The 27,869-nt window shown below is 33.5% G+C and overlaps 4 protein-coding genes across 6 annotated transcripts; 1 reads left to right on the plus strand and 3 right to left on the minus strand.

The window, feature by feature from the left end:
• The first annotated feature begins 341 nt into the window (after window positions 1-341).
• LOC111286368 (calmodulin-binding protein 60 E-like) lies at window positions 342-5,241 on the plus strand. 2 transcript variants are annotated; one of them, XM_022876287.2, is made up of 7 exons: window positions 342-909; window positions 1,829-1,904; window positions 2,341-2,399; window positions 2,647-3,140; window positions 3,422-3,582; window positions 3,701-3,904; window positions 4,317-5,241. In XM_022876287.2, the coding sequence occupies exons 1-7, from the start codon at window positions 812-814 to the stop codon at window positions 5,055-5,057; spliced, it is 1,833 nt and encodes a 610-aa protein (XP_022732022.2). In that variant the 5' UTR covers window positions 342-811; the 3' UTR covers window positions 5,058-5,241. The 2 variants fall into 2 exon arrangements, with proteins under 2 accessions (XP_022732022.2, XP_089619019.1); XM_089762893.1 differs by lacking the exon at window positions 1,829-1,904 and having other exon boundaries at window positions 457-909.
• Window positions 5,242-5,634: 393 nt separating this feature from the next.
• Window positions 5,635-10,287, minus strand: LOC111286367 (two-component response regulator ARR18-like). Its single transcript, XM_022876286.2, has 6 exons — window positions 9,660-10,287; window positions 9,129-9,281; window positions 8,480-8,872; window positions 8,298-8,374; window positions 6,591-7,856; window positions 5,635-6,026 (listed from the first exon to the last, which is right to left on the minus strand). The coding sequence occupies exons 1-6, from the start codon at window positions 9,805-9,807 to the stop codon at window positions 5,952-5,954; spliced, it is 2,112 nt and encodes a 703-aa protein (XP_022732021.2). The 5' UTR covers window positions 9,808-10,287; the 3' UTR covers window positions 5,635-5,951.
• Window positions 10,288-17,651: 7,364 nt separating this feature from the next.
• Window positions 17,652-21,038, minus strand: LOC111286310 (uncharacterized). Its single transcript, XM_022876212.2, has 5 exons — window positions 20,289-21,038; window positions 19,360-19,396; window positions 18,867-19,103; window positions 18,723-18,770; window positions 17,652-18,292 (listed from the first exon to the last, which is right to left on the minus strand). Exons 1-5 carry the CDS (start codon window positions 20,585-20,587, stop codon window positions 18,014-18,016), a joined length of 900 nt encoding a protein of 299 aa, XP_022731947.2. The 5' UTR covers window positions 20,588-21,038; the 3' UTR covers window positions 17,652-18,013.
• Window positions 21,039-24,258: 3,220 nt separating this feature from the next.
• LOC111286307 (Calcineurin-like metallo-phosphoesterase superfamily protein) lies at window positions 24,259-27,590 on the minus strand. Of its 2 annotated transcripts, XM_022876208.2 has the most exons (9): window positions 27,432-27,590; window positions 27,279-27,329; window positions 26,829-26,850; window positions 26,345-26,459; window positions 26,164-26,196; window positions 25,684-25,809; window positions 25,223-25,329; window positions 25,074-25,145; window positions 24,259-24,834 (listed from the first exon to the last, which is right to left on the minus strand). In XM_022876208.2, the coding sequence occupies exons 1-9, from the start codon at window positions 27,558-27,560 to the stop codon at window positions 24,440-24,442; spliced, it is 1,050 nt and encodes a 349-aa protein (XP_022731943.1). In that variant the 5' UTR covers window positions 27,561-27,590; the 3' UTR covers window positions 24,259-24,439. The 2 variants fall into 2 exon arrangements, with proteins under 2 accessions (XP_022731943.1, XP_089619020.1); XM_089762894.1 differs by lacking the exon at window positions 27,432-27,590 and having other exon boundaries at window positions 26,829-26,911; window positions 27,279-27,316.
• Window positions 27,591-27,869: the final 279 nt, after the last annotated feature.

Genomic DNA, 27,869 nt, shown 5'->3' on the forward strand with positions numbered 1-27,869 from the left:
GGGAGGTACTGAACACTTGACAACAAGGGGAAAAGCATCATTTTGAGCATTAGAAAATGAAAATATTTCAATTTCTTATTGATTTTAGGATGAATGGTAGATGAAGTTTTCATTAATAAAACAAACCTGAAAATGTTGTACTTATATGTTTTTGGACATCAGAACTAAAAAGGAGCAGTAAAGGACTACGAATTTTGTCTAAACCTCCTGCTTATTCGAATTTCACTTTTTCTGTACATCCAAACAGACATGTCAGCCGTGGATACGTGGACCAACCATTGACTTTCCCTGGGAACCAAAGACAAAAAAAAAGTAAATATCACATGCGTCGTAATTGAGTTAAACCACATCAGATACCTAAACGCGTTTTTAGACTTTCAAAGTTCATACATTCACTCTCAAAACACAGCTGTGTTCTTCAATTATATAAACTTTTGTTTTAAGTTATTAAATTATAATATTGATCACTGACCAGAAATAAAATAATATACTACAAATCTAGATCTGCCCAAAAAACACTCTCCAAAAAACTTATCTTTTCTGCCTTGTTAGATCAGTTATTTTTATATCATCTAGATCTATAATTTCGTTAAGTAGGGTTTTTTTTTTCTTTAACAAAAAAAAAAAATGGTGTCTAAACTTTGGACCTTGATTTAGCAAACTTTGAGTTATGTTCTACAGGTTCTTCTTTGAATCTTCTTGGGATCATTAGAACTATCTTCGGTTTTTTTTTTTCCCTTTTTTGCCCTTTTCCTTTCCAAGTTGAAGGAACAATACTATAAAGGAGGAAGAGTTGGTCAAGTTTCCATAAATGGAAAGTTCTAGGAACAAGAGAGGGTATGAGGAGGGCGTTGAAGATGCAGGCTACATTACAGAACTGAAGAAACCAAAGTTACCCGCTTTGGCAAGGTACTAGTTCAAGTTAATGGGTATTTTTATCTTGTTTTTTCTTGCTTAGAAACCCAGTTTTGACTTTTCTGAAGTTACGGTTTGAAGTTTTGCTGTGATCTTGATGGACTAGATCAATTTTGGATGATTCACGATATCTCTATAGGGTTGCTAAGAAGAATATAGAGATCAAATTTGATTGATGACATGCCCGAGTTCTTGAATCATTTTTGCTTGACCAAATGCATATCTTACTACTTGAACTGTTTGAACTTTGAACATGATATTGATCAGTTATGGTAAACACTTCAATAAAAAGCTTGACCTTTTGATTAAGTTGATGATCTAGTTTCAGTGGCTTCAACAAGTCAGAAAGCTGTTAAGATTTTTTATTTTTTTTGGATAAATTTGTAATTCATTCATCTAAGCTAGCAGTGATCTACTACAGAAAATAATAATTCACAACTTTACAAGTAATCAAAGAATAAATTCTACTATCAGCTTATTCAAGATATCAGCCTATTCGAACATAGTAGTAAGCATCACAAAGGTCTTTATTAATGACATCCGTAGCAATCCTATTAAGCCCATCCAACCTAGTTCTAATAGCATCCTTGATTTGATCTATCACCTGCGCTGTTGAGATGTTTATGTCAAGAATGGCTAAAAATTTTTACGTTTGAGTTATTCAACCCGTGATTTGTGAACAAAATGTGTTTATTCTATTCCTGTAGAAAGCAAATAAAAAACTTTAGGAGTTCATTTAGTTTTTAGTCGACATTGAAATTTTATAGATTTCTATAATTTTGCAGTTCAAGATCACGTAGACGAACTGCATTTGTTAATTTGGGAGTTTGATTAACATACTTTATATGTAAGTGTTCAATGTCAAATTTTCTGCAAGTGCACTCCTGTGATATACAAATTGACCTACATGCAGTGTTATTGTGGAAGCTCTGAAGGTGGACAGTATGCAAAGGCTTTCCTCATCTTTGGAGCCTATGTTACGCAGAATTGTGAGTCAAATGTTTGTTGGCAGTACTTAACTATTGCAGAATTATTGCATATAAATTGTTGAGCTATAAGGATTCATCAATCCCTTCTTAGTCTTGTCTTAATCAAGTCTTATTTATTGTTGTTTTCTCAAGAAAAAAGTTGGAGAACATAACCAGCTCTGAGCAATCAATCCTGCTGCTTATGTAAAACTTTTTGATAATAAGCACCATTTGTTTATGAAGCATTATTTTCTTGGTCTCATCTATATAATATGGCCTTTAAGTTTTGTAAATGCACTCTAAAACTCTAAGTAGAATCCTAGGCTGCTTCAATTATTTGTCATATTGGCTAGTATCTTGAGGATAAATTTTACTTTGAGATAAGTAAAAGCACTAACATGTATAGGTTCTATCATGAGTCTGCTTCTACTGATTCTGCATTTTGACTGAATTACAGGTCAGTGAGGAAGTAGAGCGGGCTTTGACGAGAATAGGGAATGCTAAATTGACTGGAAGGTTCGTTTCTACACCTAGATTTGGACGTTAAACCTAGAATTCTGCTTATATCTCTTTGATCTTCATGATGCTCATAAGTAATAGTGATGCATATCCTGATTGACGTCTGAAACAGATTTTGATAATAACGTATATTATGAAACCTAGGTATTGTCCAAATGAGGTATAAGGGATATCAGAAATGTACCTTAAACAGACAAAATGGGTTGTCATATGTTACTGATGAAGTATGTCTAATCTATAACAGGTGTTCACCACTGAGGATACAAAATGCAGAAGGAAGAAATCTACAACTACATTTCAGAACAAGAATGCCCCCTCACCTATTCACAGGAGGAAAAGTTGAGGGTGAGCAAGGAGCAGCCATTCATGTTGTCTTGCTAGATGTGATCTCAGGCACTGTGGTGCAAACTGGATCAGAATCAGCAGCCAAACTAAATGTTGTGGTGCTAGAAGGTGACTTCAACGAGGAAGCTGATGAGGATTGGACCCAGGAGCAATTTGAGAACTACGAAGTGAAAGAGCGTGAGGGGAAAAGGCCGCTTTTGACTGGGGAACTACAAGTAATCCTCAAGGAAGGAGTGGGAACTCTAGGAGATCTTACTTTCACTGACAACTCCAGCTGGATTAGGAGTAGAAAGTTCAGGCTTGGTTTGAAGGTTGCTCCTGGATATTGTGAAGGGATTCGTGTGCGTGAGGCTAAAACAGAGGCTTTTGCTGTTAAAGATCATAGGGGAGAATGTGAGTATTCCAGTAGAGCGTTTGCATTGTGATTGGTAGGCAATTCCAGGCACATTACATGCTGCATCTCCTAAATAATAACCATATGCTGCTTTTGCATTTGGCTTGAATACTTTATGAGTTGTTTAGTAATCATCTTGCTTAATGCAATCAACCAGTTTGGTTAGTTGGACTTATTTCACATCCTGCTCTTTATAGATCTCCAGCATTTTCTACAGCTTTCCATTGTTTGGCAGGCTAGAGTGTTGTCATGATTTTTTCCCTTTTTCTTTTTACTGCAGTGTACAAGAAACATTACCCACCTGCATTGCATGATGAAGTGTGGAGATTGGACAGAATAGCTAAGGATGGAGCATTACATAAAAAGTTGTTAAAAGCTGAAATTGTAACAGTTGAAGATTTTCTTCGACTTCTTATTAGGGATCCGCCAAGATTAAGAAATGTAAGGGATTCTCCCTTCCCCTCTCAACTGTCTTCATTTAGACTTGTTTTTACCTCTACATTCAGACTCCTCCTTTTTGCATTGGTTGTTCTTGATTGCCTTCACATTCCTGATATAGATCCTCGGAAGCGGAATGTCCAATAGAATGTGGGAGAATACGGTGGAGCATGCTAAGACTTGTGTCTTGGGGGAAAAACTTTATGTTTACTACACTGATCAAACAAATAGCACCGGTGTTGTTTTCAATCACATTTATGAACTCAGAGGTCTTATTGCTGGCGGCCAGTTCCTCCCTTTGGAATCACTTAACCACAATCAAAAGGTTAGATTTTCTTTATATTTGCAATGCTGCTGACGTTTCTCAACATTTAATTTGCTAATCTTTTTGTTAAAACTGATACTGGTGGGAAACTTTTATACAATAACTAATGCACTGACTTCACTAGGATGATGAGCTGACAAGCAGCATCAAAAGTATTACTGGATTCACAGGATAGAGTCAACTTTAGAGCAATGTCTAATTGTCCCTTAAAATATATAATGAATGGATCGTCAGAATCTCTCACATCTGCGTAGTTGTAATCACTACTCCTTCGGCATGAGGTAAAAATGAGAGGCTGATGATGGAACATACTGATCGTGGCACTAAGCTATTTTACCATGCACCTTTCATGGCATAAGCTCCCTGCCCAGCAAAAAATATTTGACTGATTGATATGAAATTTTGCCTGCAGGTTTTTGTGGATTCCCTGGTGAAAAGAGCATATGAAAATTGGCATCTAGTAATAGAATATGATGACAAGGTTCTCAACACCCTTGCAAGTAGAAAGGGAGCAAATCCCTCAATTGCATCAGTAAATGAGACCAACTATGATGCAGATTACTACACCACCAATACTCAAAAGAGTATGCAGCAGTATCTCACCTCAGAGCCAAATCCACAGTGCCAGAATAATAATAATAATAATAATAACAAGAACCATGCAGTCCATCAGTTGATTGAATTTCCCTTTGGAAGGTCTGATCAGAATACAGTAATGACAATGAATAATCAAAAAGCATTATTACCTAGTAGCATGAATTACGAGCCAATTGGCAACTCTACAGATGAGGTGTCAGGTTTTGCAGGAGATTGGTCTCGGCCAAGGAATGGGCAGGGATTGGAAGATTTCTTAGCTGAGGAAATCCGGCTCAGGAGTTCAGAAATGTTAGAGACTGATGACATGCAAAGACTGCTGAAGACATTTGGTGTGGGTGTTGGTATGGGAGCTGCTTTTGGTCATTCTGATGAGGCTTGTTATACTTGCACCATTCCTTATGATCATCAGATGGATCACTCTTATGCTCAGGAACGTGGGAAAGGCTCAGGGAAGGCGGTTGTGGGGTGGCTTAAGTTGAAAGCTGCCTTAAGGTGGGGCATATTTATAAGAAAGAGAGCTGCTGAGAGAAGAGCTCAGCTTGTTGAGCTTGATTGACTCTGATTCTTAAACTTATTTTAACATCATATATTTTAGCTGCTTAACAAAGGATTGGTGCCTCAGAAATCATGAACCCTCGTTGGCAAACATTGTTGCATGATTCCAAGTTCTGTAATCTTTGCTAATGTTTGGTCTGACTATGAAAAATAGAGTGAAGATGAGAAGTAAAAGAATTTCTGTATATGAAGTTTGAGGCCAGTTTTATGCCATTCTCTTTGCTCCAGGTGTATAATATTGTCGTGCTTTTAACACTAATAATTTCATTAGTTTTATTCTTACATAAAGGGATGTAACTTTATTTTGTAAAGTTTCAACCAAAAGAACTTGATATTAATGTTTCTGATTATCCAAGAAATAAGATATTGAATTCTTCTCAAGGATGTGGCAGAAAATAGTGGTTCGCTTCCGTTGCTAATCACATGGATTTGGGATAATGTCCCACCCATGAAGTATTGAAAAATCTCTAATTTAGTACACGTAAAACATCATCCCATTGGAACTTGATGAACCCCTAAATCCTAATGTAATCACTTGCAAGCTTCATGATCCTAAGAAAAATAAATGATATTGGTGAAATACTGAAATTTGAAGTTCTTGGTCACAGCAGGTTGAATTCTTAACTGCTGCCTTCAAATATATTATGGAAAACAAGATACAAATGAAACTAAAACTAATAAACACCGAGAAACCTAAAATTTCTCAACCTACTATTCCATCAATGTGTAAAAGGACATGAAGAAAGAATTCCATAAAGGAGGATGCTGTCATCAATTTCAACCAAAAACTAAATGGTTTAACAGAGAATAAATTACAAAAATACAGACTTCCATAAAGAGGAGTAGATTTATGCCTTTGTCACCGACTTTTATCTGAAAATCAGCATCAACCGTCTCACATACATGATCCAAGGGTGTATGCATCAAATCCAAATTCCCCTTCAATCAGTGGAGTTTCATTATTTTGCTCCTGCATCAGACAAAACAGTCATTTTAAAGAATCTATGCTCACAAGGAATAAGAATATATTTTAAAAAATACAAAAGGAAGTTAACCTACAAAAGCTAAACTATAAACCAGGCTCAATCATAATCATTTTTCTTACGTGTTGCATTTCAAGGAAATTAAATAGTCTCAACTAGAGGCAAACCAGCCCCAACTTATTTTGCCAATCACTGCTAGTTAGATCCTGGGATAACAAGAATGCCATTCTTTCAACTTTTGGAGACTTGAAAACTTATCCTGTACATATTTTGTACTTTAGAGAACTGAACATTTTTCACAGTTCTTAAGCATACACGAATTTCACTGTTTGGCACTAATTGTTATAGTTAACTAGCGGAGAAAGATGTAAGCATGGGGAAGGCACATAATACTTGTTAAGGAAATAAGCTTTATATCTTTATCTAATCTATGCCTAACTACATAGCGCAAACTATTATGCCCACTGTGCTTTACAGAACCTCACACATGGACAAGAAAAAGAAAACATAAAAAATGAAACTGACAGAGGCAAAGAAAGTTCTCGTCATACCGGTTTAATCATGGAACTCATTAAATCCTCCAAAGATTCAAAATTATTTTGACTGAAACCATTATGTGGCTTTGTCTGTTCGAAGAGGAAGTCCTCATTGGACCTCAATTTTGTGTCAAAAGCTGATTTCTCACCCTCGGGGTGCTGAAAGACATAAGGAGCATCACTACTTAATTGGCTGAACAAAGAAACATCAGTTGCTTTAGTGCTGAGGGCATTGCTTCGGTCCATCATAGACCCACTAGCAGAAACCAGGGAGTCCACCCTGCTGAATGAATGATTCAAATTTTCATTGTAATTATGTCTGCGATCTCCCCACTGTTGCTTTGCTGTGTAATCTATATTCTGAATGACATTATTATTTAGACCAACTTGGGATGGCACGTCTCCTCTAGAGTCCTCCAAACGTACTGAATTTGCCATGGAAGAAGAAAGATCAATAGGGCTGTTACTAAGGTGAGAGCGTGTCCAAGAGATGTTTTCTTGAAGATTATTGGTCGGCAACTGCTCACAACTGAAAACTTCTCTTGTTGACAATGAACTTGATGAGAAATTGGATGGTTGAACTGTGCCCTGCCAGTTTTCATTGCGTCTACCATGATCAAGAAAATTAGAAGAACCACAAATATCCATGTCAAATGATTCCTGATTCAGCGATGTCACACCAAGAGACGAATGATTTCCAAATGCACCACTATATTGCGTCTGTTGTGTGTTTGCTTGTAACAACAAAGGGTTGCCTGAGGCAGTAGACAGAGAATTGCTCGAGCTACCAACCGTCACTCTGGCATCTTGGAAGTTAGTGGCAACACCAAAAACATTTGGATCATTATCGCGATTAAATTCTCCAAAGTGGTTAGTGGACTTGTTCTGCGACAGTTGGTTGAGCTCTATTGATGTTGGGATCCCTTGAAACAAAGTTCCATTTTGATTCTGGTTTGAAGGTAACACAGCTGGCTGGATATTCCCAAGACCATTGATGGAATTGTTCAAGGTTTGAGAATGTCCCGGTTGAATTACACGAGGGGATATCCCACGTAGGCTTAAAGCAGCTGAGGAATTCAGTCTACCAAACATTCCACCTGGTTGATATGATGATAGAGAAGCACTCGAAAGCCTTCCAGGTCCAGTCAATGTGCGAAAATCTCCAAACCCATCCAGTGAACCCATGCGCAAGTAAGAGGGATCTTTACTGCCTAATACAGCAACCATGTTTGCTTGTTGGGTTGCAACACTGCTGAGTCTTTTCAGGTAAAGCCTATATTTCTGCAAGACAACATAAGACAGTAAGCTTAAAGGGGAGACAATTACCCTGTTACTGCACATTTTTATAAAACGTCATCATTTAAGTATATGCATTTTTCCCCATGTGTATGGCCCAGCCTAGCTCTTACCTGCTTGAGCTAGAGTTGCAATAACTTCATAAACTATGAGCTGATTCTAACGAGTAGAACAGTAAGGAAACTCTCTATTACAAACTAGTACAACCAATTAAATAGAAGGTAATAACGAGCCTATGGTAAGTGATGCTTTTGTACACACCAGATTCACTACTGTATTTTATTCAGCTAGTCAACAGAGCATCTAATTTTCTACAGAACCAGCAACCTCTTACCTAGATCCCGTGTATACTTAAAACTTTAACATGCAAGGGCAATATATAGGAAACATAATGCAGAGAGTAAAGAACAGAGGAAAGGGGTTTACCTGAAGATGGCTTGCTACATTTTCCCTTGTGAGCCCTTCAACATTCATAAGGTCAAGAATTTTTTTTGGAACGGCCTCTGCATTTGAATAAAGAGAAAAGAAAAACTATAGTTAAAAATGCAGTGGCATGAGGATCACACTGTCAGCATATAAGACACTAATCTCAACAGCAGAAAACTCACTGTCAAGACCCAATTGGTTGACAGCTGCAACAAACTTCCTATGCAGCTCTACAGACCAAACAACTCGAGGCTTCTTCTGGGTTGAAGGGTCCTCATTCTCATGTTCATTATCTTCACCCTCTTCTTCCTCATCTTCACTTTGGTCCTTTCGCTTCTTATTGACTTTTTGGTCAGAACTGCTAGTCGATGTTTGACCAGCTTCTCCAGTTCCTCTCCGAGCCTTATCTTGATTTGGGGGATTAATTTGATCCTTAGAGTCAGGTTTCTTTCTTCTAACCACGTGTTGCCATATGTTTTTTAGCTCCTCAATGCGAACAGGCTTCAATAAGTAGTCACAAGCACCATGGGTAATCCCCTTCATTACAAGCTTGGTATCGCTGTGAGCTGACAACACTGAATTCATCAAGAGAAAGAAAATATGTTAAATCATGCTGAAACAATTCTAATCCATTATTCAAATTTAGACCCCAGAATAATTATGGTTTAGAAAACTACTGAGCTTCAAATCTTAAAAGGGAACACGGAATCAGAAAAAAGATAAGAAAGTTCATTCATTCCACAAATTATTCAAAAGACAAAGGGGGGGAAAAGAGCAAAAAACAAATGAATATCATTCAGTGCCATTAAATGGAAAAAGGGTAATGCTTACTGATTACAGGTAGGTCCATTTCAAGCCCCACAAGCTCAAGAAGCTTAAAGCCATCCATATCTGGCATATTAACATCACTAATAACCATGTCATATCTGTTTCTGTTTTCCCTCAACATTTTGAGGGCTGTAATTGCCTGATTGGTTGTAGAAACTGCACAAAAAACCCATACATGATATGTCAAAAAGAAGCCCAATGTCTTAACAATATTAAGAGTCAAAATTTGCATACTTCAATTACAAAGATCCAAATTAAAATGCACGCTTCAAAACACAACAGACAGATCTTCCGGACAGAAACAGTATCGAAAAGTTAACCAACCACACAATAAACTCAAAGAGAAGAAACATCAAGACAATTTATCTAACATTTTGAGTACAAGACCGAAGTTTGAATTAAAGATTGAGAACAGAACAGTAAACAGGTAACAAATCAACAGAATTTGGGAATAAATTGCAAATTCAAAAGAAAACCTTTGGTAAAAAAAAAAAAGAAATTTTCACGAGAATTCAAAAGTAAAGAATAACTAACCATGATATTGGCATTTACGAAGCAGATTTTCCAAAACTTTGAGGCAAATAGGGTCATCATCAACGGCTAAAACACGCATACCAACTGGAAACCGGTCCTTGCTGCCATCTTCACCATTGGAACCACCCATTTTCTCCCCCATAGTCATTGATAAAATAAGCAATTGAAACAACCCAGATGAGAAAACAGAGCAAAAACAGAGATCACAGAACCAAAGTTTTCAATCTTTTCATGTCTATCCACTGTTATTAAAACTTCAAAATAAAACCCAGATTGCCAAAACACCCTAAGAGCAAAAAAAAAAAAGTACAAAGACAGAGATTGAAAGCGAGGGAGAATTGGAAGCTGAAACTGTGAGAAAAAAAAGGCTTTGCAAGTAAAAGCTGCACAAAGAGACAATGATGTTGATAGCCAGAACAGAGTTAAGATGTTTCAACCTACCAACAAAACAGAAATCTTATTTTTTTTCTTTTTCCTTTAAATTTTTTGATGCAATATTCTCCTCCTTTCTCTTTCTCAATTGATTTGTTTAACTCCTTTTCTCTCTCTCTCTCTACTCTGTCTCTGAACTTGTCTTTATCTTTTTCTTCAACAGAACAGAGCATCCTTTTTTATTTTATTTATTTGTTTTTTTTTTTTTTAATTCAGCTTGTTTATATATAAATAATAAACTTCCCTTTAAAGCCTGTTTTCTTTTTCTTTTTTATTTTCTTTTTGTGTTTTTAAAGTAGTACCCCAAACAAGGCTTTAAGAAGTAATATGGTCGAAACGTTATCTAAGCCACCATAAATAGACCTTACCATATCTACCCTATGAGATTCAATCAACAACGAAATCTCGACCGTCGATTAGGGTACCTTCACAATTAAACGGTGATGAAATCTTGTAAAATTTTTTCAATTACTATAAACTTCTTTTAAAGGTACTCTTTCCTTAAGTAGTTTTTAAGTGTGTATTAATATCTTTGCCTTGACTTTTAAATATTTCAAAATTTAAAATTTAAAATTAATGAAAATCTAAACAAATTATGGTAATTATTTAGGGCCTTAAATACTAATTGGCATTATTTTGGGACAACCTCCAACATAAATTTCCTAATTTCCTTTTCACAATCCCTTGATTTTAGTACCTTTTAGACCCCAAAAAAAAAAAAAAAAAACTTGATTGATCATCAATTTCAGTACCCTTTAAAGACAAGGGTTTCCAAGGGAAGCATTGAGCATACTAACATTTGGTTCCTTCTCAAATTGAAACAAAACCTTATAAACTCCAACTAGAGTGTACTCTTAGATCAATTTATAAATTTGTGTAAAAAATTTAACAAAACAATCATGTTAACATTATATTTATTTATTTGATTCAATGATAAATATATATATATGTTCTTTTATATTCAAATGATTTAAATTTAATTTTTTTCAAATAAAAAAATTAAGACAAATAATGAAATAGAAGTGTATCTATAAAAGTAAATGGATATACAAAATATTCCTTTAATAAGTTTATAATTATATGGCCATGATACTCCAATAGGAAACGCGTAGAGTAATCTTAAATCAATTTCTAAATTTGTGCAAAAATTGTAACAAAATAATAACTTAAATATTACATCCGAATATTTAATTTAATAATAAATATATATTTACGTTCAAAATATTTGAATTCACTCTTTTCAAATACTAAAATAGAAAGTTTATCTATTGGAGTAAAGGGATATAAAAAAATTCCTTTAATAAGTTCATATAATGGTGGTCTTCTTTGCTTATTTGCATTAGGGAGCTCAAATTTCAGTTTCAAATACCCAAATTCTTATAAAATCTTAATATATTTTTTGTGAAGACTTCTTCTACATTATTTCTTAACATTCCATGGCTTCAATTCCCATTTTTTTTTTATAGAAAATAATGATGCCAAAACCAAATATGTGCGTATGTTTACATGTTGAACTTGATTTTATTATTGGCTAATCATGAGCAAATTCATTTGTTTTATTAGCTCTAAACCAATAATCTATCTCATCATGCTACTCATGTTTCCAAATGCCTATTTATTTTTAGACAAGGAAGCTAGTTATAGCTGAAATATCATGTTAAATTTCAAAATATTTGTTATGTCTAAATACATTACACATTTGTTAAATCATTTTATTTATGGGTTATGTTTGTTCTTTGTAATTCCTCCTTCTCCACGTTTGTCCCATCCGATATTTTTTCATTTTTATCATGCTTGAATTTTCTTGGTAAGGGTGAGTGATCATATGCTATTGCTATTATTTTTTTATGAAAGGATCATATATTATTTTATTAGAGGAACTAGCTTATGAATCCATTAAAAAGAAAAACATTGAATAACCCTTTCTCCTTTTTGTAATTTATTTCATGTTAGATAGGATTTCAATATTTCAAGTATGTTAAATTATCATAATTTTCATAAAATGATATTATATGTTTTTAAGAATAAAAATTTTCAAGAGAAATTCTAATTGCAACTTTTTTTTTTTTGGTTTTTATGGTAAAATGTTAAATATAATCAAATTTTAACCATACTTAAAAAAATGACTCAAGACACCCAATTAAATAATATCAACATTTACATTTTTAATTTTTTAGAAAATGCAAATCTAAAATGTTTTTAACCTTTATGAAAAATTGAAAATACATATTCAATAAGGTTAAAATTTTTTGAAAATACAAATTCGATAAATTAAAAATGTTTTGGATATGTATTTTTTATGCTAAATAAAATAATATATATGAATGTAATAAGAAAATATTATAAATCATATCATTATCTATTTCTATAACTTTATAAATACTATAAATTTTTTTTGTAAAATTAGAAGAGGGGGGTGAGTCCCACGCAATAAAAAGGAGAGTGAGAGGGGGCGGGGCTAGTGTCCTCGGGGGAATAGGTCAGCGTGTCACCAAACGAAAAGTACCAAAAAGAGTTTACCTTTTTTCGTTGCTTCCGCATGTGTAAGAGAGGGGTAGCCCCACTTTTGAGTCAGAGTCCTCCACGTTTCCTCTGCCTATTGGCTAGACGTCTAGGAATGGGACCCACTATAGATTCCAGACCCCAGAATGAAAATGCAGCCTTTTTTTATAACGACACGTCGGTCGCAGGATGTCAGAGACAAGGACTTGCTGATGGGAACTTGTGGGCTCCACATCGTTTTCCTCTGACTGTGCCGCATCCAATAAGTAACCCCCTTCGGCCTTTGCCCCCTCTGCAGCTCTGCTGCCCTCGTTTCCTTCGCTTCCCTTTTCTACCCTTACACGCTCCAATGTACACTTGCATACATATACGTAAATTTGTATGTATATATATATATATATTTTTATAATACAATCAAAGATATTGCATGAAACTAATTTTTTTCCTTAAAAAATCTTAAAAATGCATTCCTTAAATCGATTTGATTCATTTAAAATTTTATTTTTAAAATATTTCTCACAAAATTTAAACCATAGTTGATAAAATAAAATCTTATCTTTTTTTTTATTAACTAATCTTTGTGGAGGTACGATTATTTGTTATAATCATGGATATCATATAAGTTAAATACGTTTTGTCTATATATTATATATGTATTTATTATTTTTAGGTAATAGAATTTTCATTCGAACGAAAAATGTAGAGGAAATTAGAAATGAAGATTAATGAAATATATTCTTAGATTTTTTTTTTCCTTTTAAAAGGTTAATGTATTAACAAAATTATGTAAGGGATTCTATTTTGGTGACTTTAAGTTATATGTAGCCTTTTGTCATAAAGATATATATATTTTTTTTTATAGTGATGTAAGATTGAGAAAGCATATTAAAAAGTAGAGTATAATGGTTTTATCATATAAAACTTTACATATAGTTTTAGATATAAGGTTTTTGTAATGAAGTACAAGTCAACTATTTAGCTATGGTTCCAACAATCTCCAAGTGGACTATGGAAGTATTGGGACAGAAATGATCTGTTTCATGTGAACTTCAAATCACCTCAGGTTAATTATAAATAATTCTTTAAAAAAAAATCATAGCTTAAAAATGCTAAGGAAAGATTAAAGTCATATAATCATAATTAACAATCCACTAGTGAGATGCCATCTAGGTATAAAGTATAGACCCCAACAAGGTGGGAAATGTATTATGTGATCAAGCAAGTTGCTTAAGTACTAATTATTAACTATTACTTTAATGCCATGACAATCCTTGACAAATTTGGTTGCTATCCAGCTAAATACAGCCATGCTTTGATTGAACATTTTTTGAGCCTATGTGATCAAATCTTTCTTTCAAGGTCACTAGCTAGTCCCTCGCCTTGATCACCTTCAAGGATTTTGGGTTAAAACGCAAATAATGTAATTAAATTTGAAATTTAATTTGATTTATATAATTATTTTTAAAAAATAATATTTAATAAATTTAAAATTAGAATCTCAATATCTTACAAGACTACGACAAATATTAATCTAATTCATGATTGAAATGAGTATCTTTGATGTAGGAGAACGCAAGTAACACACAATAAATAGCTAGAGAATAAAAAAATGACTATTGCATGAAAGGTTTACTTGTCAAACGAATAGGGCTCTTACATATGTTTGATGATTGAGATGAAATAAGATTAATTAATACTTAATTTTATGTATTAACTAATTACCTTTACAAGGTGAGTTGAAAGGAACAAATAATTGCTGTGGAAACCAAATTGATAAAAGTTGGAATCCATGGAGTTGAAAAATAGACTTGGTTCAGCCAAGAACATGATTTATGATGGGATTTGGGGGGGTCTTAATCACACTTGGACTCAATTTTATTGAACAATCTGGGCCCAGTGTCCAGATGAATAAGACTCCACCTCTTTATTTTAGTTTTGCAACAAATGTTGATATAATTCCAAACCGTCCAATGGAGGCTTGTGAGATTGATAAAGCAAAAATGAGAGACAGAGATTTTGATTTACAATTTACTTTAAGCAAAACAATAAATTAAGCTTAAATGGTCCACATTAATTAGTGGTGCAGCACTTAATGGAAAACAGACCTAAAGCACTCAATTTCATGGGTTTAACCTCTTCTAAGTGATCCCAAGTAAAATTGATTATCCTAATTTTTTGTCCCCAAAATCTTTTTTATTAAGAATAAGGTTCTCTTTGGCAGTATGATGAAAGTTTCTTCTTTATGTCATGATATTGTTTTATGATTAAATCTCTTAAAATCTAATTATAAAACATAATTATAATTTGTGATATATTAAGAGCCTTTTTTATCGTGTTATTTAATTTTTAAATTGTGTGCACATTTTATAATTTAAAAATTCAATCTTAATCACCAAATATATAAATGATTTTAAAAAAAAATTATGGGTATAAGAATAACAAACACTCATGCATTATCTTAAATGAATACGACCTTTTCCAATTAAAAATTTGTAGTTTTTTTCATTAATTAAGATATATATAATTTGGTGTGTCCCCAGCCACAACTCACAATTTGCATTTTCAATCAGCCAAACAAAAGGCAGGATCGAGGTATCTAATTGGGAGGAAATGGAATATCCCAAAGTCTGACTTTCAATTCCTATCTTCATATCCCAAAATTAGCAACAGATTAGAAAAAAAAAAAGGGTGGGGGGGGGAGGGGCGGGGTCACATCCTTTCAGAAATAAGAGCAAAGTTAAACTTTTAACATGTTTGGTGGAGAAAAATATTAAAAAAATAGTAAAGCTAAGTGGATTATGTGAACAAATCATCAAACACTTGAGTGCCCATTATTTTGTTTGTGGAGAGGAAAGCTGTTCTCATTGGAGAAATGAAATCCATGTGGCTTGAAATTCAATATTAATATTTTGGGTTCATAAAGTTGAGAAGTTGGTCCACAAGGATTTCGGTTAATTACCTTTCTCTCTCTCCAACTTAAGTGGGTGATAGTGAGAGCTGTTAAAAGTTCAAACAAAGTTTTTTCAAAGTGGAACCACTCTTTTAAGTTATAGTATTTTGAAAGGATTCATCACACGGTTTAAAAACAGTTGTTAAGTGTTACATTTTGGTGACTAATGTGGATGCCATTAATGAACAAACAACAAGTTCACATCCAAATCCAATTAATCAGTCATCCAAAATGGAACATTTTTTAATTTAAATATGTGCTTAATATTGATTTGATGATGGTAGCGTTGCTTGATTTAAAGCTTAATCGTATATAAAAAATTATGTTCAATTTGTTAATATTTTTGTTATTTTTTTACATTTAATGAGATTATCAAAATTAAAAATCTAACACTTTATTAATAAATTAATGATTATTGGTAAATTTTTAATATTTTATTATTCAACTTCTTATTCTAATACTTGTAATTGGAGACATAAATCTTGATTTCATGATATTAAAAATGATTTATGAAAAAAAAAAAACACACACACACACACGTTATGTTCCTTTCCCTTTTATCATGACTATATATATATGATCTTATTTTGGTTTAAGGAAGATTCTATGTTTTGTTTTGTTCTCATTAAGTTTCCAAACTTTCATGTTCCCTGGTGTAGGAATTTCTCGTCACTTTGTGCTTTTTTTTTTTTTTTTTGGGTTCTTTTTCTTTCTTTTATTGTGTGATTGTGGGCATGCATTTGACTTATGGTCTAGAGAGGACAAAGCTTGTGATACCCGAAAAAAGCAATATTCTAAATGTTTACTCATAAATTCCATGCAACTTTTCACAGTTTATGAACCAAAAAAAAAAAAAAAAATCTTCCACTATATTTTTAGCATGTTCAGAAAAACAACTCAGCATAAATAAAAAAGCCCTAAAAAAAATTTACTATTATTTCTTCTGCCATTTTCCTCAAATTTTGTTTAAAAAAATAAAAAAAAGTCATGCATTTAATCAAAAATAGTAATTTAGCCATAGATATCTCACACTAGCCTTATTTTGTTGGATTAAAAATAATAATGTATATCTAGCTAACTAGCTGTCATTTGTTGTTCCATTTACTATTAAAAACTAAAACCTCCTTTTTTTTTTTTTTGTTGAGTGACTCTAAACTTGCCCAACTATATAAAAAATAAAAATTTTTTTTTTTTTGCAATGATTATAGTGATAATATTTTATACAAAAAATTATGGTTTGAAGTCTAAAAATTATTAAAAAATATTAAATTTATGTTAAATTTTATTAATATTATTTATAAAAAATAATTATATAAATTAATTGAATTAAAATTTGAATTCATGTAAATATTACAACACAAATTTAATGGTTTTCTTCGTATAGCCGTCTCTTTCTTGTTTATATAGTGGCTAATTTGTGGCCTCGTTTGATTGTGGGGGCGACATGTTTACAAAACAGTATTCAATTTGCCGTTGAGTTCAGCTCAATGTCAGCCATGTAATCTTCACTAATGTTTAACGAAAATAATAATAAAAAAAAAAGTCTAAATTTTTTAGCCATTTCTTTCTCGAGTTGAGACGGTATTAAATCTTTAGGCCCTTCTGTAGTATAATGGATACTCGTTAGGCCTTGAAGCGGGATCTTGTTCCAGAGGCTGTCATAAAGGGTTGGGCCCTGATTTTTAGTAATTGAGTAGAAACAGATTACAAGAATTAATGCACCTTGGGCTCTCTTTAATGGAAGTTTCGACCTTAGGCCTTGGATTATTGTTTCCTTCCACAGGATTTAGTTTATGCACCGAGAGAAGAATCCTATAACTAGAAATTCATGCAAATCAAACATGAATGTTATAGAATTCAAGCCCAGCTCATCTCAGATAAATTGGTTCATTTAGATATTCTTAAAAGATATCATTCAATAAATCGAATATTAACAGCTCAAATACTAACAGCTATAACCTTTGTTTTATTCTTAGATTACGACTTCCTATTTATGAAAAAAAAAAAAAAATCCCTCGTCCGAGAATTGATCTTGATCTTTACGATTGGTTCCTTGATAGGGTAGAAAGCTGAAGCTGGAGCATTAGCTCTGTATTTCTGTTAAGATCGATAGGGAGAACACAAAACTAATCCACGTATTTTTCCTTTGTTTTTGTTCTAAATGTTGATAGTGTTTATACAGACCAACTTCGTAAAATTATACATGAAATCCTAGGCCAAGAAGCAAATATGCACTGGGATATTCTGATGGAACACTTTGGCTATAAGAAAGTCTAAGAACTCCCTACCCACATAAATGGTGTTGAAAAAAAGATCTGGATCAAAAAGACTACATATCTATGACTCTATTAGCTTACAATCTCAGAGAAACAGATCGAGCACAACAACCCTGGCTGCCAGTCAGTTGGTCCATGAAGCAGGCAAGCAAGCAACATCAATTCTAGGAGACAATGAAACTAGCTGTTCCAACTCACTCCTTTTTCGAAACAGCTACCCTTTTCTTAAGTCTCAAGCATTTATTGTTTTTAGTTTCTGTAATACTGGGGTTAGAAGTAAGTTGTTTTGCTGGTTTCGTAATGGAAATCTTCTCCATTGCATTTATGAATTTGCGTAGATGCTTGATGTACTCAGGATAAGTTTCAAGGTTGCAATGGCCGCCACCCTTTACCCATAAAGGATCATACTTTTCCTTAGAAAGTTCCCATAATCGCTTCCCATGAGACCAATCAACAATGTCATCATTTGTACCCTGCAAGCATTGATCAACAAATATGCATCAATAATGCCTGAAAATAAACTAAAAAGACCTTAGTTCATATTGCCGCCATCCTACATACTGTCTAGAACCGAACCAGATAGAGATAAAAAATAACAATGAAATAAGGGTCAATTTCTTTTCCTTTCTTGACTATTAAAAATTCTGTAACGATTAAACTCACCAGGAGTCAAAGACACATCTATGGATTATGAATTGGATTATGAATTTCTAGAACATAGATCTAGTTAAAACTTTTCTTATTGATAAATCTAGGAGGATTATACGAACTTGATACAAATTGTTAGATCTTTTCAACACGAAGCATATGAAAGTGAAGTATTGAACCATAACTAACAGCGCATATGCTAAACTGTAGCTAAAGAAGGTAACCAAATAATTATACAGAGGAAAAGATGCTTACATGTATAACTAGAACTGGACAGTTGACCCGCCGTATTTTGTCTATGTTCTGTAAATATTTGGAAAGAGATTCCTCAATACAGACTAAGTTATTTAAAGCTTGCAGCAGAATGGAAGATTACAGGAAGAACAAAATCAAACTTACTTTGAAGATATCAAACCAAAATGTCATCTTGACAGGATACAACACCCGTATGCCTGAAAGGATGGCACTATGAAGAACAACTCCTCTTAGTTTCTGTAAATTAGAAGCCAAGTGGAGAGTTGGTCCACTTCCAACAGATTGCCCGTACACTATCAAATCTTCTTGTTTAACCCCATATTCCTTCTTCAAACAATTGTACACTGCCTCTATGTCATAATATGTGTTGAGCTCAGTTGGCTATTGCAATAGCAGAAAAAGTTAACTTATCAAGTGCAAAGTTAGTCACGCAGGCAAAAAGATGAATAAAGATTTGGGCAAGTAAGTTATTGATCACTTCATTGGTTCCGGACTTCCAGTTATCTTTATATTTACTAAAAACCTTTTCATAAGAAAATTTCAAGCAATTTAAGAGTTAATCCACCGTGTTGTTGATCCTCAAAACAAAGAGAAATACAAGGAAAAACGAATAAAACAATCTCAAAGATTCCTTTACCTTGCCAGAGGATGCTCCATATCCCGAATAATCATAGCTGCAAAAAAGTCAATGTAATTACATCACAGCCACATATGACAGATTCTACCATGGGAAACCATTTTAGCTACGATTTGCATGAATAGCTATTCAGCCTTTTACGTTAAAATTCAAAAGAAAATTGGAAAGCAAAGTAGAACTATTATGAACATCACCAACAATCAAAATTTCAAGATTCATTTTCCTTTTTCTTTTGGAGGGAAAATGGCAGATATCTACGAATAAGAACAAATTAATGAAGCTGAAGCCATTAAATGGAAGCTGTTTCAAAAAGAAGGCTAAATTATGAGAGCTCAGCTGAAACTATTAAATGATAAAGGCTTGTGTTCAAAGTTCAAACATTAATAAAATTACAAATTAATCATATTTCTTTTTAACTTTTTCTCTTCAATTAGTTTCGGACGCTCTAATTCCAGGGAGGAAGAATCAGAAAAGTTATAGCCGGCCGACCTGAAATTGAAGCAAGCAATGATGGGCAGCACATCCGAAATTGGTTTTCGTTCATAATAATTAAAGTTGACAAAAAGCATGGTTCCCAAATATGCAAAGACAAAAAGGAAAACAAATTGAAAAAAAACTAAAAACGAAGATCCATACGACAAACACATGTTCCTCCAACGGAAAATATCATAAATCATCTGACAAATCATACGGACAGAACAAATTAGTACAAAACATGTACAGAAACAAGAAACAACAACAGAACTACCGAACTCAGAATACATTAAACTTTGAAAAAAAAAAAAAAAAGAAATCAACAACAAAACAAATATATATTTTTTAAAAATAGCCCTTTTTGGAGAAAATTTAACCATTACATCATTATCAAAATCCAAGAAAAAGATGAAAACCAATCTCCCAAATCAATAAGACAAATAAAGGAAAGGTACCTCATAATATTGACGCGTAGGTGGGCTCTGAGCTCAATGAAGAGTTCATGCATCTGGCCTAAGTCAGCGGCATTGCCATGAGAATACAAGAGGGTAAACCTGGCAAAAGGGTGTTTCCAAAAGGTAGCTACGATCTTATTACCACCTTTGGTATCAAGCAAATGAACATCCATGTTCTTGTCTTCCGTGACCCCTGGCAAAACCAGCTTCCCATTTTCTTCCCTGTAAACATCATACGTTGGTGGGTCTGGTGGAAAAAACGCGAACTTTGCAGCCACACTCGACGTTACATTCCCCATTTACAACACACCACCAAAGAGAAGAAAAAGCCCAGTTATTTTTTTTTTCAGATATGAAACTGGACAACACATGCAATGAACATATGGGGCAGGGATTTTTTTTTTTTTTTTTATGTTTGGCTTAAAGGGTGTTGTTTTTGTTATGTTCCCTTGAGTTTTGCTTTGAATTTTTGGCAAAATTTCTGTTTGTTGGGGAGTGGTTTTTGGGTTTTTGTGATTGGTGGATTGGGTTTCGTTTATTATTTGGTTTCACTGGGGATGATGAAAAGTCAAAAATCCAAAGGTGAAAAATCAAAGGGAATGGAAGAGAACGGCAGTTGGATCCGATCTAAGCGGGTGAGCTGGTACCGTTGTTGGAGAGGAACAGAGGCCTAGAAATATTGCTTGCTAATAAGCTTTTCTTCTCTTGTTTTTATTGCTTTCAGGGCGCTTAGAAGCAATGGCTGTCTTCAATCTTCATGATGATCTGGCCTCTATTTTTTGTTGTCTGATTGACGACACCTAGTTTTGGTATTTTCCAAAATGCCCAACTTACCCTTTAATGATCATATACTACTATGTCACATACACAAAAGAAAAAAAAAAAAAAAAAAAAAAACAAAACAAAATCTCAAATAATGATCAAATATACACTTTCTTTTTCCATCAAAATATATCTTAAAATGTAAAATCTCTCAAACATTTTATCTTGGTTTAAAGAAATAAAAGATTTAATCCTTATATAGTAGATTGTGCATAGATTTTATCCTTATTTTAAGCATTTAGTCAAAAAAATAATATATTTGATTTAAAAAATTAGAATTATTCAAGATTTCAACTTTTTTTAGAGAAATTCAAGATTTCAATTTAAATCAAATAGAATAGTATCAAATTTCATGTACCGAAAAAAATTTATATCTAACTTTATAAACTCCTAGTCAAATTTTGATTATAATTATCAATTTTTAATAATACTAAAAAAATTTGGTCAAGCAAGCTTGTAGACTTTGAATTTTACAAATCATGGTCAAAAAGAAGGGAGTTTTTGACTTTTATGTCCTTAGGTTGAATGTCCCTTTATCCAAAACAATGGGTGGTTCCTAATATCCAGTGCCCCTTAAAATATACTCCTATAAATTACTCAAAATTAGCATAAATGGATGGATTAGATTTTAAAGAGAAAAAGGCCGTGATAAAGATGGACGGCCGAGATTTGGTCAAAGGCAGGTGGGATCTTTTGGAAGGGGAGAAGATAACAGAAAGTTGTCAGAATCAGACATTCCCTTCTTTGCTTTGCTCAGTTCAGCCCATGTTTTTGTAACAAATGTCTTTCTGGCTTCAACTTTGACCATTTTTACCACAACTTTCTATTTTGCTTTCACTTTTTACTGTGATCATCTCCAAATTTTACCATTACAAGGGAAATGATAGATCAATTTTACCTTTTCCTCCCTTAATTTGTCTGCCTAAAATCTTATTAGTAGGGATGGTAGCCTAACTCGAGTTTAACAAGTGTTGATTTGATTCAATTTCAGAAGATCAATTTTTTTTAAAGAAAATTAAATTTTGAGTCGAGTCAAATATTATTAAAAAAAATTAAAATTAGATCGAGTTTAAGTTTTAAGCACACTCACTTGATATTATATTAAAAATTATTTTTTAATATTTATTTATATATTTATATATTTTAAAAATAATATTTTATTAATTTCAGATCGGATATGATTTATACAATAACGAATTGAATTCGAATATAAAAAATTTAAAAAAATTAAGATCGAATTGGGTTTGGGATGAGTAAGAACCCGTCCCGTCCCTACCCTGACTCATTATTAACCCTACTTATTATACAATAAAAGAGAAATCTTCATTATTTTCCTTCTCTCTTTTATTTATTTATTTATTTATCTATCTTTTTTACATCAAAATTAAAAAAAGATATATTGTAAAGTCATTGTCTAAAAAAACAAGTGTGCCTAACTAGTTTTAATGAATAGTTGTGCTTTGTACTAATTTTCATACATTAAAAGATTTATACTAACATGGACATTCCCAATTTTATGTATCATTAATATGCAAAGCAAACAAAATTTTAGGGTTTTTTCTTTTTTATAAATGTTTAACATTATTTTACTCATTTGAGATCATATATTTGTTTAACAATTTCTGGTTTCAGTTGCCAGGCTTCAAAATTGGGCAGGAGCAGGCAATGTTAATCTGATTTTGATTCTAATAATTTATAAAGGCTTTAAAATCACTAACGAGAGCCACAGTTCCATGCAGAAGCCAATACTACTTTGACTAAAATGTCGTTGTTATCATAACATTTATTGATTATGGTAGTAATTTTCAATCTCTATTGTTGCATTTTTTAATAATATTTTTGGACTGTCTCAAGATTTGTTTGAATTTAATATTTTTTAAATGCTCTTAAAACACATTCTTTTTATTTTAATTTTTAAAATTTTATTTTCGAAACACATCGAATTATAATTAAATTTTAATCATTAAAATTAAAAATTTAATACTTTACGTTGGTTACAAAAATTTTACTCAATTATTGAGTTTTTAATTATTTATAGTTTGAAGTAATAGTAAGATTGCCAAGTGAAATCACGAGAGGGTATGAAATAATTAGGTTTGTGCTAAATTAAATGTTAGCAGGACAGTAAGTGAAATGCATTTGGATTGGTGGGTTACCCTCCCTCAATAATGATAGTATTAGAGTGAGTTTTTCTTCTCTACAGTTCCTCCACCGGAAAACCCCTGGTAGGGTAAGTGGGGGGTGGGGGGATAAGCTGCGGTCCAAAGGAAGAGACTGAGTCAAAAAAGCCCATAGAATGCTTGGGAGTGGTGCACTAAACATAAAGAGAAAAAGGAGACAGGTCTTAAAGATGACTAAAGACGTAAAGATTGGTTACGAAAAAATGTTAAGATATGCAACTTGAAAAGAGAACTGTTTAAAAGGTGTTTAACAAAAAGAAAAAGAATCCCACAAATTATATTTTAATATATTTAAGATCAGTTGTTATGCTATTATTCCCTTTATTCTTGATCATGATTGAAGAAATCTAGGCAATGGATCATCACTTTCATGTGCACAATACCTTTTTCATTTGCAAATACAATTGATTAATTGATAAATTTGTCCATTTTGGCCATGATTAACTAATAGATTAAGATAAAAGAAATACCAGAAAAAAGGTTCAATTGTTTCATTAAATGAAGATGAAATGGTGAGCATATCAAATCAGAAACAAATTGGTCAACCTTTGCCGCCCTACTTCCCTTTTGACTTATCCCTTCATCTTTTTTCCTTTTTTACTGTTCTTTTTGGGTACTCACATTAGATCAGGAAGCAAGAGGTGAGTTTCCCTGATTAGACCAAAGCCATTGGCCATAATAAAGCTACTGGGTTCATGTTACAATACCTGAACTATGCGCCTAAAATGTAAAAGCATGAATGAATCGGAATATTAATGAAACAGTCGGAAAGTTGGAACATGAGGGGCCCCATTTTCTCTTTCCCAAGAATAGAATTCTTGAGGGGAGCATGAGCAAAATGATCCGAAGTCAACAGTACCCTGCAAAGCTAAACCAGCCAGGGGAACCGGGGTTGAACAACGGCCCTGGACCTGTCCCTGCTTCAAGTTGTGCATAAGAAAAACTACATCCTTCAGTTTAGTATACTATTTTTAAACATAAAAACCAAGGTTCTCCATTTCATAGTAACAATTGTTTAGAGAGTTTATGGAACAGCCATACGTTTGCTACATAATGATGTGTAGTACGCAAGATTCAAGAGTGTCTTTAGCAGACAAATTCTGTTCTTGGTCTCATAAGAGTATAAGGACGTCTCAAACTGAACTCCAATCAGAGAGAAGATTGCCCGTTAGATTTAAATAGTATGTACTCCTCTTCTAATGTTGTTTCATTTCCAACAACGGAAACCCAACTTTCTGAAATTTTATCCACATGTCCATTTAATATCTCAACTAAAGTGAAGGCTCTCTTTGTGCCATTAGAATTGGATGCCTGCAGTGAGGTCTCAGTATCTACGGAGCATCTGTACGCTGTTTGTTCATTTATGGGTCTTTTAACCCTGGGAACTATGGCTCCATTCAGGTATATAATGTCGTCAGTCCCAACTACAATCATTTTCCGAAGACCATTCCCATATGCCAACTCTTTATGCATGTGACCAAACACGACAAGTGGAATAGAGAATGTAGTAGTCTCTTTTAAGTGGGAGATGGCTTGCGCTAGATCTGTACCAGAAGATATTTTTGTTAGCATGACAAAATGAGGCCACTAATCTATCTCAGCACAGACAAATATATTGCATGAGGAAGGACATTAATATATTAGTTCTGACGCTCCTATATCTGGTCATCAGTTTCATATTATTCCACCAATCTTATCAAGCACAATACAGAGTGAAATAACAACATAATTTTAAGGAACGGTAGAACATTGTAATGGAAGGAGCCAAATCCTGATAAATTACCTAGATCACCATGATCACCACCTCCAAACACCCAATCTTTTCCACAAATGTCATTCAATTCACTGCCAAGACCTGCAAAAAATAACGCCTGATACTTTGTAAGAAAAACAATTTGTCTAAACAAAGGTTGAATTGGCAAGCCCATACACCTGTGGGTCCATTATGCGCAAGAAGTATAACTAGATGATCTTCTGGGGTCCCAAGTGCAGCATCATAGATTCTCTTGGCACTTCCATCCATATCTTGAACTCCATACCTAGACACACTCCAATTTCGTAAATAGCAATATTCAAAAAAATGGTAAGACAAGCGCAAGACTCTACAATTAACAATCCCATTAGCACTGCCTACTTAATTTGAAAGCTCATTAGATTACAGAATAATTTAAATCAAATAAAGTCAATTTAAGTGTTTTGCAAAATTAACAGACAAGCCAAACAAGATTTACCAATGAAAGGAAATTGTAAATGAAGGTTCAAATACAACCTAGCAAAAACGTGAATCATTAGGGAGAAAGGGTCATAGGACTCAAACATACAAAACAAGAACAGCATAAAAGGTCAAACAAACGGATAGTCAATTAGTGAATGCTGCCATTATGCAATACTACCTGGTAGACAGAAGCCTTTTCCGAAATATTTGTTGACCCCCACATGAAAATGGTCTTCCACCGACAACACTGAGCTTTAGTAAAGGAAAGTCCAGACGTTTATAACCTACATGATCCTGTCCAAGACTATAGCATGAAAGTAATGTTATTGCCAACTGATGCCCTACGAACTCTGCAACTTACAAATGATAACAACTTGCCAAAAGGCCATACGATTCTCCTCTGATATGCTGATGTATACCATTAACTGTGTCTTTAGTCAAAGTCCTTATATCCACATGTTCTCTTTTTTATTTAACTTTTGGTAACAGAATATCATTATTACTGAGAATTATGTTGAGCCCTGAAACAAATTTACCTGACTAATCCAAGCCTCAAATTTTCGTAGTTAGCATCTAACATGGAAAAAGAGATGGAATAGAAAAAAAACTACAGAAGAATGCTTCACAAAATTCCTTTTTATGGGTCAGCAAAGCTCACCATTCTAGCTGAAGTTGAACTCGATCCTTCTTCCTAACCACAAAAAGATGAGCTGGATTAGAAATCATTAGATTGTCTGATGCATAGCTAGGTATTGTAGACATGCAAAAGAACCACAACATCCAAATCCAAACACACCCAACTGGCATATTAGTGAATCCATTGGCCATGAGTAACTTACTTAGAAGAAAACTGTTGAGTGCTCCAAGAATCATGATTTCCCAAAATAACTGCTTTTGGAAAGTTGAGAGCAGCAACATTTTGAACTAGTTCGACATTCTCATTACCAAAATCACCTGAATAAAGCAAAAGCAGGTGAAAGAAGAAAAAGGGCAAAGGCAAAAGACGTACGGGGTTAGATTTGGGGGGAAATGAATCTAACAAGTTGGTTTGTGTAAAGCTAGAGCTAGAAATTGGCTGCATGATGTTGGCACATAAACTACAGTTATCTAATTTCTTTTAAATGAATGGATTATTCTAGAGTGCATGGGACATGTCTGGCAGTGTCAAGTGGCAATAGATTCTAGCCCTGACATGATCCCAATACTCGTCTCCTTTCTACTTGACTCACTAGTTAAAGCCAGCAAAAATTAGAGGGAATACACCACAAACAAATATTCGTAGCACACATAGGGTGGATAGACACTGAGAAATGAGAAACCTGCCTGTGAAGAGCACCAAATCCGGCTGCATTTTTACAAAACCTCTTATCAGATATGTATCCAAGATCTATATGCAAACTCTCAAACTTCAAAAAAAGTGCAATGCCAAAACAGCCAACAAAAAACCAAATTTTAATTAGTGGCAAATCGTCAACAAGCAATCAAATCCATGAAAATGTTACATCATTAGCCCCCCATCTGCCTACCCAAAAAAGAAACCCAAGTTGTACACTTTTAAGCGAATCCCCAAAACTATTATGCTGAGTTAATTAGAAGAACCCAATTTGATTATGGCTACTAGCAAATTATAGTATAGGATTTTGTTATGATTCTTTCCATTTTTCACATTAAAGCAGAAGCTTTTTTTTTATTTTTTTATTTCTCTCTCAAAATCCAAACTTTTGTTTAAACTTTAGCATTTATAATTTTTTTTAAATATGAAATATAAATTACCTTCATAAGTTGAAGAGCCTTTGTATCTTCTCCGAGGTCCCAATCATCGTGCTTCAACAAAAACCCAAATAAAAAAAATCGAATGGAAAATTTTCAATATCTATGATTAAATAATGAAAAGGAAATCCAAGAGAGAGAAAGAGGTGAACTTACAACGTCTCCGACGACAGCGATTCGAACAAGAGAAGATGAAGCCATGGAAGGGCGACAAAGGCGGGGGTTTGGCTGAGGGAAAGAGGAAAGAAAACTGAGAGTATGCGCGTGGATTAACGCGCTTAGCATTTGTTTTACGATAGTTTCCCGCTTAATGGTTGATAAGCTGACAAAGTAAAATTAAAAAGTCAACCCTTTATTGTTGATCAAGTAAGGAGGCCTTGTGGCCGTCCGATTCCCACAATTGGTTTTACTTAATCTAAAATGTATCTCATTTTGATTTGTTGAAAATTTTTAATTCTTTCAATACGTTTAACTATTTTTTATAAATGAATTATTTTATTTATTCATAGATAGAAAGAAACTATTTCTTTTGTTTGGTTTTATTTTTTTATATGGATTAATTGTACTTGATGATTGTTGTCTATACACCTGTAA

Source organism: Durio zibethinus, chromosome 6 (genome assembly GCF_047325235.1).
Source record: "Durio zibethinus cultivar Kanyao isolate XHJ-2024 chromosome 6, ASM4732523v1, whole genome shotgun sequence".
NCBI classification, from domain to species: Eukaryota; Viridiplantae; Streptophyta; class Magnoliopsida; order Malvales; family Malvaceae; genus Durio; species Durio zibethinus.